Genomic DNA, 18,308 nt, shown 5'->3' on the forward strand with positions numbered 1-18,308 from the left:
CCAATTTTCACATGGGCTCAAAACCTAAAAGGCCACTTCACAAGTGACAGTTTCACTACATGGATGGTCTTTCCGAGTCATGCACCCACAAGCTACTACAACATGATAGGTTGCCACACCAAAACACCGGCTTGGAGGGGGGTTGCCCTCTGAAGGCTCACAAGGATGCTATTGGTCAAGCATACAAGGGACCTATGCCTTTTGCCTTATTGATAGAGCAAGCCTATGCAGAGTTACTCCAGTCCAAGGAAATGGAAATCTCTTTAACTTAAGATAGAAAACAATGGGTAGCCGTGTTGGTGTATCTTTAGCAGTAGAAAAGAGCAAGAGTCCAGTAGCACCTAAATATCTGGCAAGGTATGAGCTTTAACTCAGTGTCTGGCGGGGTATGAGCCAGCGTGGTGTAGTGGTTAAGAGTGGTGGTTTGGAGCGGTGGACTCTGATTTGGAGAAGCGGGTTTGATTCCCCACTCTTCCACATGAGTGGCGGAGGCGAATCTGGAGAACTGGATTTGTTTCCCCACGCCTACACACGAAGCCAGCTGGGTGACCTTAGGCTAGTCACAGCTCTGATAGAGCTCCCTCAGCCCCACCTACCTCACAGGGTATGTGTTGTGGGGAGGTGAAGGGCAGGTGATTGAGAGCTGGTTTGATTCTGCCTTAAGCGGCAGAGAAAGTCGGCATATAAAAATGCTTCTTCTTCTTCTAACTTAAGAATCTCTGAAACCATTTCAGTGGAAATTTTCAAGTGCAAAACTCGTAGGGTTCTGACCATGAGCGGAGTGGAAAATTTCTGTCCCGAGGCAGTTTTATTTTCCCTCTCCCTGCAAATTACGCGCCGTTCGGGGAGGAACAGAATGTCAGGCCTAAACAGGGCGCTTGCTGCCGCCGCCGCTGTCAAAACGTTCTGTTCTGCCCTATACCCAGAGACTTGGGTCTTTTGAAATATTTACCATTCAGCCGCTTGGCAGCGCAAAGCAGGACTCTCCCTCGGGTGATTTTTTAAAAACCTGCCGAGCCAGAGCGTTGCCAAGAGAAGTGAGATGCCAATCAGTGTTCCTGGAATCCCTGGAGTGGCGCAAAAACGCAGCTTGCAAACGGAGGGCAGGATGGGGAACAGGCTTTACCGCAGTGCGTGAATTACTCTGGGGAAGGGTAGCGAGGGGGTCGGCTCCGGAGTCCCAATCTCCCCCTTTTATTAAGCCTGGCAACAGCTCTGCATTAAGAGAGCTGGCGCATGACAAGAATGTGGGTTCTGCATTCTGAGGACATCCACTGAGGATCTGCAAGTGCGTACACACACGTGTGCGCACTTGTTCTACACATATGGGTCCATTCACACGGTGGCCAACCAGGTGCCTCTAGGAAGCCCACAAACAAGACAACTGCAGCAGCAGAATCCTGCCTGTGTTCCACAGCACCTAATATAATAGGCATGCTCCTCTGATCCTGGACAGAATAGATATGCATTATGACAAGTATCCATGTTGACTAGTAGCCATGGATAGCCCTCTCCTTCACAAGAACATAAGAGAAGCCAAGCTGGATCAGACCAAGTTCCATTATGTCCGGCAGTCTGTTCACACAGTGGCCAACCAAGTGCCTCTAAGAAGCCCACAAACAAGACGACTGCAGCAGCATTATCCTGCCTGTGTTCCACAGCACCTGATATAATAGGCATGCTCCTCTGATGCTGTAGAGAATAGGTATGCATCATGAGTAGTCTTCATTTTGACTAGTAGCCATGGATAGTCCTCTCCTCCATGAATATTTCCACTCACCTCTTCAAACCTTCCAAGAGCTCCAGTTGGTTCTTGGGAGTCGAAAGAGATACATGAGGAAGCAACATTTCCCCATGGTATGAAAAGAAGCTGGCTGAAGAAAACTTGGAACAGTTTAACATAGATGGAGGCTGCATTTTCACTGGTCAGAGAACCATCTAACTGGTGAGCTATGGAACTCTTTCCATCTGCTCTTATATTTGGAAGTTTTATATCTGGGAAGAGTTCACAAATAAAGCACACGAAGGATGACCCCATGTCCAGTCCGCTATCTGCTGTCAACCAGAACTCATGTATCATAGACAGAAACGGAAAGACCTCTGCTCAAGATCCTGGAAAACCACTGTCAGAGCTTACAATACTGGGCTCGAATGATAAACAGTCTGACTCAACCCGAGGTAGTTTCACATGCATGGACAGGAGAGTCCATTGTTGCCGATTCAAGAGGCATTGTCTAGAAAGCAGGTACAAAGCGGAACAGGAGAACCACCTGTCAACACTGCACATTGAGTTGTGGTACACAGTACATTCTTTGACTGCTCTTATCTGCCCTGTATGGTGGCAGGCACCTGGCATGGGCCGGAGACTGGATTGTGTGTGGTTGGCCCGAGGTCACCCAACAAGCTTCCATGGCAGAGTGGGGATTCGAACCTGGGCCCCCTAGATCCTAGTCTGACACTCTAACCATTACAATACACTGGATCTCTAACACACGGGATTCTCTCCCCACAACAGGTATCTTGTGAGGTAGGTGGGGCTGAGAGAGTTCAGAGAGAACTGTGATGACTGCCAACCTGGAAGGCTTTAAGAGGGGAATGGACATGTTCATGGAGGAGAGGGCTATCCATGGCTACTAGTCAAAATGGACACTAGTCATAATGCACACCTATTCTCTCCAGGATCAGAGGAGCACGCCTATTATCTTAGGTGCTGTGGAACACAGGAAGGACGATGCTGCTGCAATCATCTTGTTTGTGGGCTTCCTAGAGGCCCCTGGTTGGCCACTGTGTGAACAGACTGCTGGACTTGATGGGCCTTGGTCTGATCCAGTATGGCCTTTCCTATGTTCTTAGAATGGTGCAGAATTTTGATTGGTTGGGTGTAGAATATTTTTTAAAAATCAACACACAGCCATATGCAAGCCTAGACCGTTTGGGCCCAGAATACAAAACTAGTTGGTTTTTATATGCCGACTTTCTTTACCTTTTAAGGAGAATCAACCCATCTTACAATCTCCTTCCTCTCTTCACAACAGACACCCTGTGAGGTAGGTGGGGCTGAGAGAGTTCAGAGAGAACTGTGACTAGCCCAGGATCCCCCAGCAGGCTTCGTGTGGAGGAGTGGGGAAACCAATCCAGTTCACCAGATTAGAGTCCACCGCTCATGAGGAGGAGTGGGGAATCAAACCCGGTTCTCCATATTAGAGTCCACCGCTCTTAACCACTACACCACACTAGCTCTCATTCCTCCTTCACACTATTTTAAGAGTGGCCTGAGTAACAATACTATCTATATGACAAGTCAGCATAGCTAGGGCAAAGAGACAACGTTCTTAGCAGCTGACCCACACCTGTGAAACTCTGACTTTTCCCTCTTTGTGCCAGGGGACTGTGGTTCACAGCTGTGCTGTCCTGACAGCCCTCAGGCCTACCTACCACCCTCCCTAAATCCACACCACTAGGGTTAGGAAATCTAGGATAATCGTTGGTATTTGTGTAACGCTGGAGGCAATTCTTGGATGCCTACACAAATGCCAGAACAGGAAACCTACCTGGGCCTGGTGCCAGCTTGAGAGCTTCTTCTAGAGAGATTATGCAGAGCTGGGAAAAAGTACGATGTTCCCAGTCAGACAAATTCATTCTCCAGTATAGAATCGAGTCTTTGTGGAAAGGACATGCTTGGTCGCCTACGGAGAGTCAGAACTACCTCCAGGCGATCAGGCAGGAAAGCTGTCATAAACTGGGATGCAGCCGATTCTTTTTCTCTTTAGGCCTCTGCTGCACCACACATGAATGAAGTAAGTATGCATGGCTAGACAACTTTTGTTGGATTTATTTTCAAAATAGACCTAATGTAAATGTTAACAGGGAAAATCATAAACTACATTTTTTGGAACAAGATAGTTGCTCTGCGGCTTAAAAAAACATTCTGTAAGCTCAAGACACCATTCTGAGATGGTGTAAGCTCATGACACCATGCTGAGAGCCAGCATGGTGTAGTGGTTAAGAGCGGTGGTTTGGAGCAGTGGACTCTGATCTGGAGAACCGGGTTCGAGTCCCCACTCCTCCATGTGAGCAGCGGAGGCTAATCTGTTGAACCGGGTTGGTTTCCCCACTCCTACACACAAAGCCAGCTGGGTGACCTTGGGCTAGTCACAGCTCTCTTAGAGGAAGAAGAGTTGGTTTTTATATGCCGACTTTCTCTACCACTTAAGGGAGGCTCAAACCAGCTTACAATCACCTTCCCTCCCCCTCCCCACAACAGACACCCTGTGAGATAGGTGGGGCTCAGAGAGCTCTAACAGAGCTGTGACTTGCCCAAGGTCACCCAGCTGGCTTCATGTGTAGGAGTGGGGAAACAAACCCAGTTCACCAGATTAGCCTCCGCCGCTCACGTGGAGGAGTGGGGAATCAAACCCGGTTCTCCAGATCAGACTCCATCGCTCCAAACCACTACACCACACCGGCATCTAAGAGCTCTCTCAGCCCCACCTACCTCACAGGGTGTCTGTTGTGGGGGAGGGGAGGGGAAGGCGATTGTAAGCCGGTTTGATTCTCCCTTAAGTGGTAGAGAAATCTGGCATATAAAAACCCAACTCTTCTTCTCCTTCTTCCTCATCCACCTTTACCAAAAGTACAGGAGAGACGCTTGTAGAGCCCACAGAATGCCCTGCAGCTTCGCAAATTTCAGGAAAGTTCCAAAACAAACACGAAAGACGGGAGAGGAAAAAAACAAAGCTGCCTGGCAAAGACACAGACTTCACATTGTTTCTCAACATAACTGAAAAGAGCACCTCTCGTTCAGAGAACAAGTACGCTTTGACACCAGATAGAACATAAGAGACAGGTGGCTTTGACTCCAGATAGAGCATACATTGGGGGGGGGGATCAAACAATAGTACAGAGTTTCATCACCAACCACCGCCTCTGAAAGCCACAGACACGACAGGATTGACCAAGCTAGAATGCCTCTGACGCTGGTCATCTTATCCCTTTGCAATGTTTCTGTACCGCAGTTCATTGGTTCTTGTAGGTTATCCGGGCTGTGTGACCGTGGTCTTGGTATTTTCTTTCCTGACGTTTCGCCCGCAGCTGTGGCAGGCATCTTCAGAGGAGGAACACTGAAGGACAGTGTCTCTCAGTGTCAAGTGTGTAGGAAGAGCAATATATAGTCAGAAAGGGGTTGGGTTTGAGCTGAACCATTGTCCTGCAAAAAGTATCAAAGGTAATGTGCTCAACCCCTTTCTGGCTATATATTGCTCTTCCTACACACTTGACACTGAGAAACACGGTCCTTCAGTGTTACTCCTCTGAAGATGCCTGCCACAGCTGCGGGGGAAACGTCAGGAAAGAAAATACCAAGACCACGGTCACACAGCCCGGATAACCTACAAGAACCAATTTCTGTACCACTTTTAAGCCAAAAAGGCTCTCGGGCAATTGGCAGCCCAGCTCCCCTGAACAGCAGAAAGGACGACACACAGGCGATGCAGGCCCATGGCCTAGTTCTGACGGAGCGGATAAACCCGAGGGCTGGATCCAGCAGATTTTTCCGCTGACGGAGGGGGTTTTCACTGATTTCCCCAGTCCTACTGCAGACCTCCAACTACCTTCTTGCGATGCTCCGGGGAGTGAGTCGCCCGTCCCCCAGAAGCGGGATTTCAGGGGAGTTCTGAGCTGCAGCAGGAGGAAGGGGAAGTGAGGAAGTCTCACTACACCACTGGTTCCCAACCGGGGGTCCGTGGACCCCCAGGGGTCCGCGAGAACTAAATTAAGGTCCGCGAAACAAAGTTATAAAGTTCCCGGAATATAACCAGACCGAATCAAAAGATACCCAAAAGCTGATTTGCAATCCTTTTGGTATTGCTGTTGAAGAGGTTGCAGAAGAAATCCAGGAAGAGCTCACTGAATTCCAAAATGATAGGCACTGTAAGGATGAGTTTGAATCAGTTTCTCTTGAAGAGTTCTGGTGTAAAAAAGCAATTTCATATCCTACAGTTCGGGGATTCGCCTTGCGATATCTTATGCTCTTCTCCACAACTTATTTATGCGAACAAGGTTTTCTGCTTTGCTTATAATTAAGAAGACCAGAAATCGATTGGAAGCAAGTGATGATATTCGTGTAGCTCTGAGCAACAGTATTAGCCCCAGAATTGCCCAGCTTGTAAAAAGGATGCAAGCTCAAAAATCACATTGATTTTCAATTAAAAGTTCTCTATTATAAAAAATATATTCAAATATTATTCTAAGTTTAATGTTTAACTAACAGTTATGATTAAAGTTTATTTTCAAATTCTCTGAATTTTTATTTTGAACCTTGGGGTCCCTGCACCGAACAAAAAAGTCCTAGTGGTCCCTGGTCAAAAAAAGGTTGGGAACCACTGCACTACACTGATGGAAATCCCTTCTCGTCGGCAGAGATTTTTTTGCAGGACCCAGCTCCGTGCCTGCATAATTTCAGATAGCAAGTAGGGTTCACGTGACAGAATCACACACACAAACATCTTTCTTTGTGGATAGCTAGCCTGCAAGGGTAAAGAATTCGACCCTAGTCTTCTCCCTGAGATTAGGGGGGAAATATACAGTAATAGTTTTACAGTAATAGTTATTCGACAGTGGAATCGGCTACCTAGGGAGGTGAGTGAGCTCCCCCTCACCGGCAGTCTTCAAGCAGAGGCTGGACAAACACTTGTCAGGGATGCTCTAGGCTGATCCTGCATTAAGCAGGGGGTTGGACTAGACAGTCTCAATAAATCAATCAACTTTATTACGGTCATTGACTAGCATTACAAACAATAATAAAAATCAGTCCAACTGCCCAAAACTTAGCTTATGGGAATAAATTTAAAATGTGACCTTTGAAAACCCATTTAAGACCATTAAAGACATGGCCCCTTCCAACTCTGTGGTTCTATGATTCTAAGAGAATGGCAAGCAAAGACTGTTGTGGGACTAAAGGGCTTCTTAGGGATGATTTACAGAAAGAGGGAAGTTATAAAAGGTGAAGAGCTGCCAGGAATCCAAGTGTGAACCATGCAAAGATTTATGCCAGTATGCTAAAACAGTCACATGGGCTGCTCCTCCCACCCACCACCCACCACCCACCCCCATTCAGATTTTTATTGTTTTCTACATGGGATAGTAAATATTACAACAGCAAACCCCATATAACCCAACCACCCAGCCTCTTCCCCAACATAGCCCATCAGCAAGAGAAGAAAATAAGAGAAAAAGGAGAGAATGAATTTAGCTAAAGAGGAAGCATCACTGCTCAAGGGGAGAGAGAAAGCTAAATTCGAGTACCTTAATTTACAAATTCCAACCTACTTAAAGCTGCTGGCACTTAAAAAATAATAATGTTGTATTTCATATCAGGCCATTTACCAGAAATTGCAGCTTCTGAAGATCAAGTCTGAGACGACACCGTTTTAAAACAGAAAGAACTTCCTGGCCAACGGAAATAAGACCAACAAGATTTTCGGGGTATAAGCTCCCAAGAGTCAAAACTCCCTTCGTCACATCTGAGTCTCGAAAGCTTATATCCCAAAAACCTTGTCGATCTCTGAGGTGCTACCTGGACTCGAATCTAGCTGTTCCACTGCAAACCAACTTGGCTACCCTGTGAAACTATCTTCAAAGAGTGAGAAGAAATTCTACCCTGATCGGGGGTGAAGGTGCTGCTGTGTATATTTATTACTTTTTATGAGACCTCGTGTGTGTGTCACTTCCTAACAATGAACTCGCAACAACCAGTGTTTGGGTTGCCAAACCATTGTAGATTGTTAATCAACCTGTCAGGTATTGGTAGTGTTAAGAAGAAAAGTTGGTTTTTATATGCCGACTTCCTCCACCACTTAAGGCAGAATCAAACCGGCTTACAATCCCTTCCCATTCCCCTCCCCACAACAGACACCCTGTGAGGTAGGTGAGGCTGAGAGAGCTCTAAGAGAGCTGTGACTAGCCCAAGGTCACCCAGCTGGCTTCATGCAGAGTGGGGAAACCAACCCAGTTCACCAGATTAGAGTCCACTGCTCATGTGGAGGAGTGGGGAATCAAACCCGGTTCTCCAGATCTGAGTGTACCGCTCCAAACCACCATTCTTAACCACTACACCACTCTGGCTGCATAGTTTTGGTTGTGCAAATGGTCTTTCTTATTCTGGCTTTTTTTTTTAATCTCCTGCTCTGAATTTTGACATTGTTTGCAGAACCCTGAGTTGAGTCTGTCTACATTCTCCTCTGGGATCTTGCATTTGGGAGCAGTTTGCAGATATTTTTATAACAGTATTTCCATTGGCCAGGAAATTCTTTCAGTTTTAAAACGGTGTCGTCTCAGCCTCGATCTTCAGAAGCTGCAATTACTAGTAAATGGCCTGATATTAACTATAAGGTTATTTTTTAAAAGTGTCAGCAGCTTTAAGCAGGTTGGAATTTGTAAATTAAGGCCTGGGATTTTTAAAAGGTAGGCAAGCGGCTGGAAATTAGGAAGTAAAAATGCCTCACAAATGTCACCCGAGATATCATATATAGTCTTTGATTGTTTGACAATCCGAGGTTTATTGTAGTAATATAACATAGTTCATTTTCGTGCCAGTGTAGACATAAAATATATAACAAGGGACTCTGGACTTTGCAGTCGACACAAAGTCATTTTGGTTTAGCATTACTTGCTGAGATATTTCTTCCCATTCATGATGGTAGAAAGTGCTGTCAAGTTGCGGCTGACTTGCAGTTACCTTGTAGGGGCTTCAAGGGAAGACATATTTAGAGCTACCCTGGACTTCCTTCTCGATCTCCCATCCAAATACTAACCAGGACCAACCCTGCTTGGCTTCTGGGATCTGATGAGATCTTGCTAGTCTGGGCCATCCAGGTTTTTATTCATAAGTCAACCATATCTTCCTGTGGGTAGCTATCTGAAGAGATGAATTAACTGATTACCCTAGGAGTTTATGTCATTTAAACACTATATTTGCTCCAAGCACAGCAGTACCTATGTCCAGGAATGAATTGGTAAGTTAAAATGCCCCAGAGGTGAGCCAGGCTGAGTGAAGAAGAGGGAGAAGAGTTGGTTTTTATATCCCGCTTTTGCTCTACCTTTAAGGAGTCTCAAAGCGGCTTACAATTGCCTTCTCTTCCCCTATCCTCACAACAGACACCCTGTGAGGTAGGTGGGGCTGAGAGAGTGTGACTAGCCCAAGATCACCCAGCTGGCTTTACGGGGAGGAGTGGGGAATCGAACCCGGTTCTCGAGTCTGCCGCTCTTAACCACTGCACCACGCTGGCTCTCCCTGCAGCAGGGGCTACACAACTCAGATCTGACCAGTGGTGCCAGCAATTAGTGTTGATTCACCTGTTGCTCCTTCCTGCCCTGCTCCTGTTGTAGTGGGTGAGCCAACACCCATGGTCGGTGCTGCCGGCAGCAAGCGTAGTCCTTTTAAAAAATATCTTGCATCTTGGTGGCTTAAATTCTGCAATAATTAAGGCCGACTCGTAGCCTGCATACATTATGAAAACTGGCTTGATCTAGCTTCTATTTATTTTGTATCATTTTTTCCCTGCACATTTTTGCTGGGTGGGCAAAAGGTTCACAAATTTACTTGCCTCCTAGAGCAGGCCATGCTTCTTATCTCCCTCTGTTTTAACCTTTAAGTGACTCTGAATATTCTGTGCCCCTTAGAGCATGCTCAGTTCTCAACAAGGACTTTTCCTTTCAATTAATTTAAGGCAAAGGTAGTCCCCCTGAAAAGTGTAAGGATGTGTCATTGGCCACCAAGATCAGGTTAATTCATGCCATCGTATTCCCTATTACTATGTATGGGTGTGAAAGCTGGACATTGAAGAAAGCTGATAGGAAGAAAGTAGATTCCTTTGAAATGGGGTGTTGGAGGAGAGTGTTACGGATACAGTGGACTGCCCAAAAAAAACAAAGCAGTAGGTTATAGATCAAATCAAGCCTGAACTGTCCCTAGAAGCTAAAATGACTAAACTGAGGCTGTTGTACTTTGGACACATTATCAGAAGACAAGAGTCACTGGAGAAGACAATCATGATAGGAAAAGTTGAAGGCAGCAGGAAAAGAGGAAGACCCAACCAGAGATGGATTGACTCTATAAAGGAAGCCACAGCCCTCAACTTGCAAGATCTGAGCAAGGCTGTCAAAGATAGGACATTTTGGAGGACATTGATTCATAGGGCAGCCATGAGTCGGAAGCGACTTGACAGCACTTAACACACACACACAGTCCCCCTGTGCAAGCACTGAATCAATACTGACCCATGGGGTGACGTCACATCCCGACGTTTACTAGGCACACTTTGTTTATGGGGTGGTTTGCCAGTGCCTTCCCCAGTCGTCTTCCCTTTACCCCCAGTAAGCTGGGTACTCATTTTACCGACCTGGGAAGGATGGAAGGCTGAGTCAACCTTGAGCTGGCTACCTGAAACCGACTTCTGTCCGGATCGAACTCAGGTTATGAGCAGAGCTTGGACTGCAATACTGCAGCTTACCACTCTGCGCCACGGGGCTCCTCTTCATTTCATTTAATGTACACAGCCAAATTGTTTGCATACTTGAGTCCCTTGAGTATGTTTGGGCAGCTTGGTTTCCCTGCTTTCACAATGAGCCCAAGGCACCTGCTTTATTTTGAGACCCGCTGTCTTACAGAGCATATTTCCAGAGTGCAGAGTGCTTCGCATAGCTTAGTCCCTCAGTTTTTACAACCACCATGGCATGTATTGGCACCTCTTCCATTTGAACCAAGAAACCTTGCATGAATAGGGGAGGGGGAGCTGCCCATTTAAAAATAACAAGCAAAAATAAATTGGCCTTGCTTTGCTTTGAGAATAAGTCAAGAAAAATCATAAGCTCACAAACAGTTTTTACAAGGCTAAGGCCTGGTATACCCATTGGAGGAGCAACAAACTGTCTGCATTGTAGCAAACCTGGTTCTCCTTCAGTCTACAAAAGAATCCCTGCCTTCTCTCTTGGAGGCCATCCTTGCTAGCTGCAGGCCCATCACTATTCTCTCCAGGATCAGAGGAGCATGCTGTGAAACACAGGCAGGATGGTGCTGCTGCAGTCGTCTTGCTTGTGGGCTTCCTAGAGGCACCTGGTTGGCCCCTGTGTGAACAGACTGCTGGACCTGATGGGCCTTGGTCTCATCCAGCATGGCTTTTCTTACGTTCTTAAAGAAGGTGCTCTACCAATGAGTCACAGCACAGAACTCTGCATTGTGTAGAAAGAGTTCTGTGCAAATAAAGAGCAAGATTTGAGTCCAGCAGCACATTAAGGACCAACAAGATTTCCAAAACGTACGCCTTTGAGAGTCAAATCTCCTTAAGGTGCTACTGGACTCGAATCTTGCTCTACTGCAGACCAACACGGCTACCCACCTGAAACGGTGCAAATCAAAGCTCTCTACCTTATTCTACCAGCCAAAATTCACAGCCTCTCTTCCTCTCTTTCCTAAATAAAATAAATTCCTCTGCCACCTGTTAGTAACTGATGCAATGATTCAATTAAGCTAAGATAATACGCTGGCCCCAGAGCTAATGTTGCACAGAAACCATGAGGAAAGACCCTATGAATTCTATGGAGCTGCTCACAAGGCCGTTTCCATGGTTTTAAAGCACGCTGTGCATAGAACCTCCATGGGAGCCAAAGACATTCCCACCCACGTTTTTTATGGATGGCAGCAGGCCAGGTACAAACACCAAACCAAATGACCAAATGAGAGCCAGCATGGTGTAGTGGTTAAGAGTGGTGGTTTGGAGTGGTGGAGTCTGATCTGGAGAACCAGGTTTGATTCCCCAGTCCTCCGCATGAGCGGTGGTGATGGAAGGGCCCAGAAAAAGGAGAGAAAGAGGGGTGGGGAAAGAAGAAGAGTTGGTTTTTATATGCCGACGTTCTCTACCACTTAAGGAAGAATCCAACCGGCTTACAATCCCCTTCCCCTCCCCACCACAGACACCCTGTGAGGTAGGTGGGGCTGAGAGATTGTGACTAGCCCAAGGTCACCAAGCTGGCTTCATGTGCAGGAGTGGGGAAACAAATTCAGTTCACCAGATTAGCCTCCACCACTCATGTGGAGGAGTGGGGGGTCAAACCCAGTTCTCCAGGTCAGAGTCCACCACTCCAAACCACTATACCATGCTGGTGTAGAAAGAAAGTGGCTAGGAGGGAGAAATTGGAGGCCATGGGGAGCAGATGTGATTTCTCTCTCTTGTGAGTCTCGCAGGTCCCTGCCTGTATGACACTGATTACCTTACAAAGCTCTTGTCGTTTTTTTATTCGATTCAAATGCCCTTGGAACATTCCACAAATTTATAAATGCTAACTGTGTTTGTACTTTAACCATAAGTGACAAGCCAATACATAGCAAGGTCAAGATGTGCCCGTACAGGAAAATTAAAGCACCACCTAGCACATTCCCATTCATTGCAACAGGATTTGCACAGGAAAACTTCCTGGTGAATCAAGCCCTTAGACCTTTAATATATGAACTCACCTCAGGCATTTCCAGAAAGAACAGTACAACAGCTTCCACCCATCAAATGTCAATTTTAGCAACACAAGAGTGACAGGGCAGATCTGAATTAAGTTGTGGCAACTGGCGTGCTTTTAATATCAGTGATTTACCACAGTAGGCTGAACGGCACAGTCTGTTCCTTAGGCTTTGGAGCATAAATTCCACAAACAAAGCATTTCTCGTTCTGGAGAATTAAAAGGCTAGGTTCCACCTTGACATAAATGGCAGGGATTTGTACTGAATGGATTTTAGCTATTTGCTAAGCAATGACGTACAATCCAGCACGCCGGTCCCTGTGAGTAGGAAAAGGTGCATGACTTCAATGGAGGGGAGAAAGGTGAAGAAACGTTACCTGATTGGGCTGAATTTTGGGCACATGGACTTTCCACATCTGAGCTTCCCTAGAGATTGCCATCTCCAAGAGGAGAGACAACCTCTGGCTCTCCAGGGGTCCTGAAAACTTCATGGTACCCCTTGGGTCTGCCTGCCACCCAACTGGATACAGCTACCTGAAAAAGCAAAAGAAGAAAACGTCAGCAGTTCAGCCCTGCCAAGCACAGACAGTAAAGAATGAAGGAACTCAGTCCCACAAAGGTACGCAACCTTGAATTTTTTGACAACAATCCTGTGGGATAAATTGGACTGAGAAATAGTGAGGTCTGTGGACACCAAGAGACCCTCACAGGATTTGAACAGCAGGTTTCCACCGCCCACATTTCCGTATCGGGTACCACTTATGAAATAAAAGCAAGGAATGGACACTTGCTTCCTTGCTAAAAGACCACGTGAGATATCGTTCAACATTAGATGCATGTGTGTGTGAAGTACCATCAAGTCGCTTCTGACTCATGGCGACCCTATGCATTAATGACCTCCAAAACATCGTATCATTAACAGCCTGGCTCAGGTCTTGCAAACTGAAGGCCTCCTCTTGGATGCACACCTTAACGTGGCCGAGGGGGTTTGTGTGTGTGTCAGTGAAGCGGAGAGCAATACCATAAGGAGTTTAGTCTCTGTCAAGAGGCTCAACTCCTAGCAGAGTCATTCAAGGTGGAAGATGTCCACTGAAATGTCTGTGAGGGGGATTACATGCCCTGAATGGACAAAAGCAATGCAGGGATAATAAAGTGGCTTCAATAAAGAGAGGAATTGTCTGAGACCAAAGGCCAAACTATACAATATGGTTTTAAAGGCTAAAGGGGTTGTGTGTTTATGTACTGACAAGTCGCTTCTGACTTGTGGCAACCCTATGAATTAATGACCTCCAAAACGTCCTAACCTTAACAGCTTTACTCAGGTCTCGCGAATCGAGGGCCGTGGCTTCCTGTATTGCTTATATCATTCAATGGTGGTGGATACATTCATTTCTTAACCAGCTGCTTTCTATACTGGCTCAAATATTCAACTAAATGGAGCTTTTAAAGCAATAATGGAATTATTATGGAGTCGTCCTGAGCCCGGCCTTGGCTGGGGAGGGTGGATTATAAATTTAATTAATAATAAAAATAATCAGAAATAAGGGAGAAGATGGGCAAGGGTTAGGGGTTAGCTTTTCGTTGCAGCGAAGATAACCAGGGCTATCCTATATTTCTTTATATATAACATTTTTGTCATAGCTTTAACAAAATTACCTGAAATTGTGAAGAGGTTAGGGATTAGAAAATAATGGTAATTAGCATACGAAAATCAGAACACTGGAAAACGAGTCTGGCCCCCAGATTTTTGGGCTGGCTCCTACAGCCAAATAAAATTTGTTAAGACCTGCTCTTCAACTGTTGTGTAGCTGCAGGAAAATCAAGTCGGCTCTGGGAAATCTGAACCTGACTCACAAAAAAAATGCATTATATAGTTTGGCCCTGAGTGAAAAAGCTGGCTGGATCCAATCCCCTAGTCAAGATTCCTTAACTATGGTGTGGCATGATGTCTGAACGGAGCCAAAGACGCCCAAGAAACCTGGGCCAATACTTATCCTACCTTTCATAAAAGAGATTATCCCTTACTGTTCCTCTCCTATGCTATGCTGCAGTCTTGAGATAGAGCAAAGATCACATTCTTCGACACACCAACTAGACAATGGAACAACAAAGAGCCGGTACAATGCAAGCTACACAATGTACACATTTGGGATTCATGGGGGTGGGAGAGAGATGTGGAAATTCAACTTATGCTATGTTGAAGGGGCAGGGAGACTGCAGTTGCTATTCTCCACTGCACCACAAAGACTCTGGGGCGGGGAGGGAGAAAGAGAGAAAGAGAGAAAGAGAGAAAGAGAGAAAGAGAGAGAGAGAGAGAGAGAGAGAGAGAGAGAGAGAGAGAGAGAGAGAGAGAGAGAGAGAGAGAAAGAAAGAAAGAAAGAAAGAAAGAAAGAAAGAAAGAAAGAAAGAAAGAAAGAAAGAAAGAAAGAAAGAAAGAAAGAAAGAAAGGAAAGAAAGAAAGAAAGAAAGAAAGAGAAAGAGAGAGAGAGAGAGAGAGAGAGAGAGAGAGAGAGAGAGAGAAAGAAAGAAAGAAAGAAAGAAAGAAAGAAAGAAAGAAAGAAAGAAAGAAAGAAAGAAAGAAAGAAAGAAAGAAAGAAAGAAAGAAAGAAAGAAAGAAAGAAAGAAAGAAAGAAAGAAAGAAAGCAAGCAAGCTTGGGACCAATATGTGGCTTGTCATTAGTCTATTTTAGCATGCCATTTAAAATGTGTGGTTCTTCAAATTTTGTATTTATTTTTTTAAAGCCAGGTCTCCTTTCTTAAAATAAAAAAGCCTGAAGGCAGACAAGGACCTCCCCTACCCACCTCTCACCAGCTGCTGTTATTGAGAAGAAACACACCTCCTCTCCCAGTGTAATAAGTACTCTGGTTAAAAACAATCCAGCCCGCAGGCTCCAAGTCCATGGGAAAGCATTTCAACACTGCACAACTCTGTGCCTCCTTGCGAAATGTGAAACCCAATCTGTAGGCCCTTGGCCAGCTTGCTGGTCAAGCTGTTGACAAAGTCTGCAACTGTGAGATGTATGTACAGTCTGTGTGCACCTGTTGGATTTAAACTGGGGGCAAGAGAGTGTGGCCGCTTGTTTACAGGCACATACTGTACCGCTGAAGTCGGGGTGGCAAGCCAAAACTCAGCTCAAAAGTCAGACGAAAACTAACCCATTAGCCCTCAGAAAGCATTTTTGAACTCAGCAAATTCCAAATTCACAGAGCAAAATGAAAATGACCTTCCAGACACAATTTTTAAAAATCTCAAGGCAATGATAGGACTATCCATGGCTTCTAGTCTAAATGCAGACTAGTCATGATGCATACCTATTTTCTCCAGTATCCAAGAAGCATGCCCATTATATTAGGTGCTGTGGAACACGGGCAGGATGCTGCTGCTGCAGTCGTCTTGCTTGTGGGCTTCCTAGAGGCACCTGGTTGGCCACTGTGTGAACAGACTGCTGGACTTGATGGGCCTTAGTCTCATCCAGCATGGCCTTTCTTATGGACAATGCGGCTATCGGTGGCAACTAGTCAAAATGGTTACTAGTCATGATGCGTGCCTATTCTCTCCAGAATCAAAAGAGCATGCCTATTATATTAGGTGCGGTGGAACACAGGCAGGATGGTGCTGCTGCAGTCATCTTGTTTGGGGGCTTCCTACAGGCACCTGGTTGGCCACTGTGTGAACACACTGCTGGACTTGATGGGCTTTGGTCTGATCCACCACGGCTTTTCTTATTCTTATGAGGGTTGGTGGTGGAAAGTGTCCTCAAGTCGTAGCTGACTTATGGTGACCCCGTAGGGTTTTCAAGGAAAGAGACTAACCAAGGTGGTTTGCCTGGCTCTGCATAGCGACCCTGGACTTCCTTGGTGGTCTCCCATCCAATTACTAACTCGGGCCAACCCTGCTTAGCTGCCGAGATCTGACAAAATCAGGCTAGCCTGGGGCAGCCAGATCAGGGTAATGAGGGCTGGGTCTTGAAGAGCATGTCCATCAGGCCTTAACCAAACAAGGAAGTTCATTGGTCTCCTGCAGCAGCCTATGTGTATACATCCCAAGGAACACTCATACACTCCATTATCAAGTAATATGGACCAGGCTCAATCTCCTTCGTGACTAAACCCTCAACTGCATGGAGACTAGAGGGCAGGTCCAGACAAAGCAATCCTGACCTCTGCCCTTTCTCCATATCCACTTAACATTTGTCCAGAAGAAGAAGAGTTGGTTTTTATATGCCGACTTTCTCTACCACTTAAGGGAGAATCAAACTGGCTTACAATCACCTTCCCTTCCCCTCCCCACATCAGACACTGAAAGAGCTCTAAGAGAGCTGTGACTAGCCCAAGGTCACCCAGCTGGCTTCATGTGGAGTGGGGAAACCAACCCAGTTCACTAGATTACAGTCTGCCGCTCATGTGGAGGAGTGGGAAATCAAACCTGGTTCTCCAGATCAGAGTACATCGCTCCAAACCACCACTCTTAACCACTACACCACGCTGGCTCCAGCTGGGTTACTTAAACCTACAGACCTATGGAAATATTCTCCTGTGGCTCTTATCTGTGTTCTAATAAATGCCACTGCACTATGCAGTTCTGAGAGGCAAGGTCTGGAAAATACGCTGAGGCTGGCCATTAAAAAGGACACTTGGAAGCGCCCGATGTAAAACTGCAAATAAGAAAGGAGGGTGGAAGGGAAACAAGTTCCATGACTGGCCAAAGAGGGAAGAGGGTTTGTTTCAGTTCATTTGCAGGCATGAACTCTCTTTAGAAAAGAACGGTACTTCCCAACTTTCAGTATTTGTTTTCCATCATAAAAAGCACCCGGGTTGGTTCTGCTCTTGCCTGGGCGAAAGTTCACAAGGGGAATTCTCCGGGAGTTGACGGAACTGTAGATGTAAGAAAACTGGCACCCAAATGCCATCAAAACTCCCTTCACTCTCAGCCAATAGCCAATCCCAGACAACACAAGAACACATGAAGCTGAATCAGTATTGTCTACTCAAACCGGCAGCGGCTCTCCAGGGTCTAAAGCAGATGTCTTTCACATTACCGACTTGCCTAGTCCCTTTAACTGGAGATGCCGGGGATTGAACCTAGGACCTTCTGCATGCCAAGCAGATGCTCTTCCATTGAGCCACAGCCCCTTTCCTAAAAATCTATCAAGTCACAGCTGACTCATGGTGACCCACCCTGTAGGGTTTTCAAGGCAAGAGAAGATCAAAGGTGGTTTGCTATTGCCTGCTTCTGCATATGCAATGGACCCTGGACTTCCTTGGTGGTCTCCCATCCAAGTACTAACCAGGGCCAACTAGTTTTATTTTATATATCCACATTATCTACATTGTCAGGGATTGCCTGTGTTCCACAGTACCTAATATAATAGGCATGCTCATCTGATCCTGGGGAGAACAGGTATGCATCATGACTAGTATCCATTTTGACTAGTAACCATGAATAGCCCACTCCTCCATGAACATGTTCACTCCCCTTTTAAAGCCTTCCAAGTTGGCAGCCATCACCACATCCTGGGGCAGGGAGTTCCACAATTGAATGATGTGTTGTTGGAATACTTCCTTTTATCTGTTTTGAATCTCTCGCCCTCCAGCTTCATCAGATGACCCCGCATTCTGGTATTATGAGAGGGAGAAAGGCTTCTCCCTGTCCACCCTCTCCATACCACGCATAATTTTATAGACCTAGATCATGTCTCCCCTTATCCACCCTCTTTCCAAGCTTAACAGCCCTAAAAATGAGGTGAGCAGTAGCCAGAGATGAGGCTTTTTCAGTACAGCTGCCCGTTCTTTGGAACGCCTTC

At 46.0% G+C, this 18,308-nt stretch overlaps 1 protein-coding gene across 1 annotated transcript in view; it reads right to left on the reverse strand.

Moving 5' to 3' along the window:
• CCNI (cyclin I) overlaps window positions 1–13,038 on the reverse strand; it is a 28,486-nt gene extending 15,448 nt beyond the window's left edge. Inside the window, exon 1 of the mRNA XM_056855147.1 lies at window positions 12,882–13,038. Within this exon, the coding sequence (XP_056711125.1) occupies window positions 12,882–12,995 (114 nt within the window). The 5' untranslated portion in view covers window positions 12,996–13,038. The remainder of the gene's footprint in view (window positions 1–12,881) is intronic.
• Window positions 13,039–18,308: the final 5,270 nt, after the last annotated feature.

This window comes from Euleptes europaea, chromosome 9 (genome assembly GCF_029931775.1).
Source record: "Euleptes europaea isolate rEulEur1 chromosome 9, rEulEur1.hap1, whole genome shotgun sequence".
NCBI classification, from domain to species: domain Eukaryota; kingdom Metazoa; phylum Chordata; class Lepidosauria; order Squamata; family Sphaerodactylidae; genus Euleptes; species Euleptes europaea.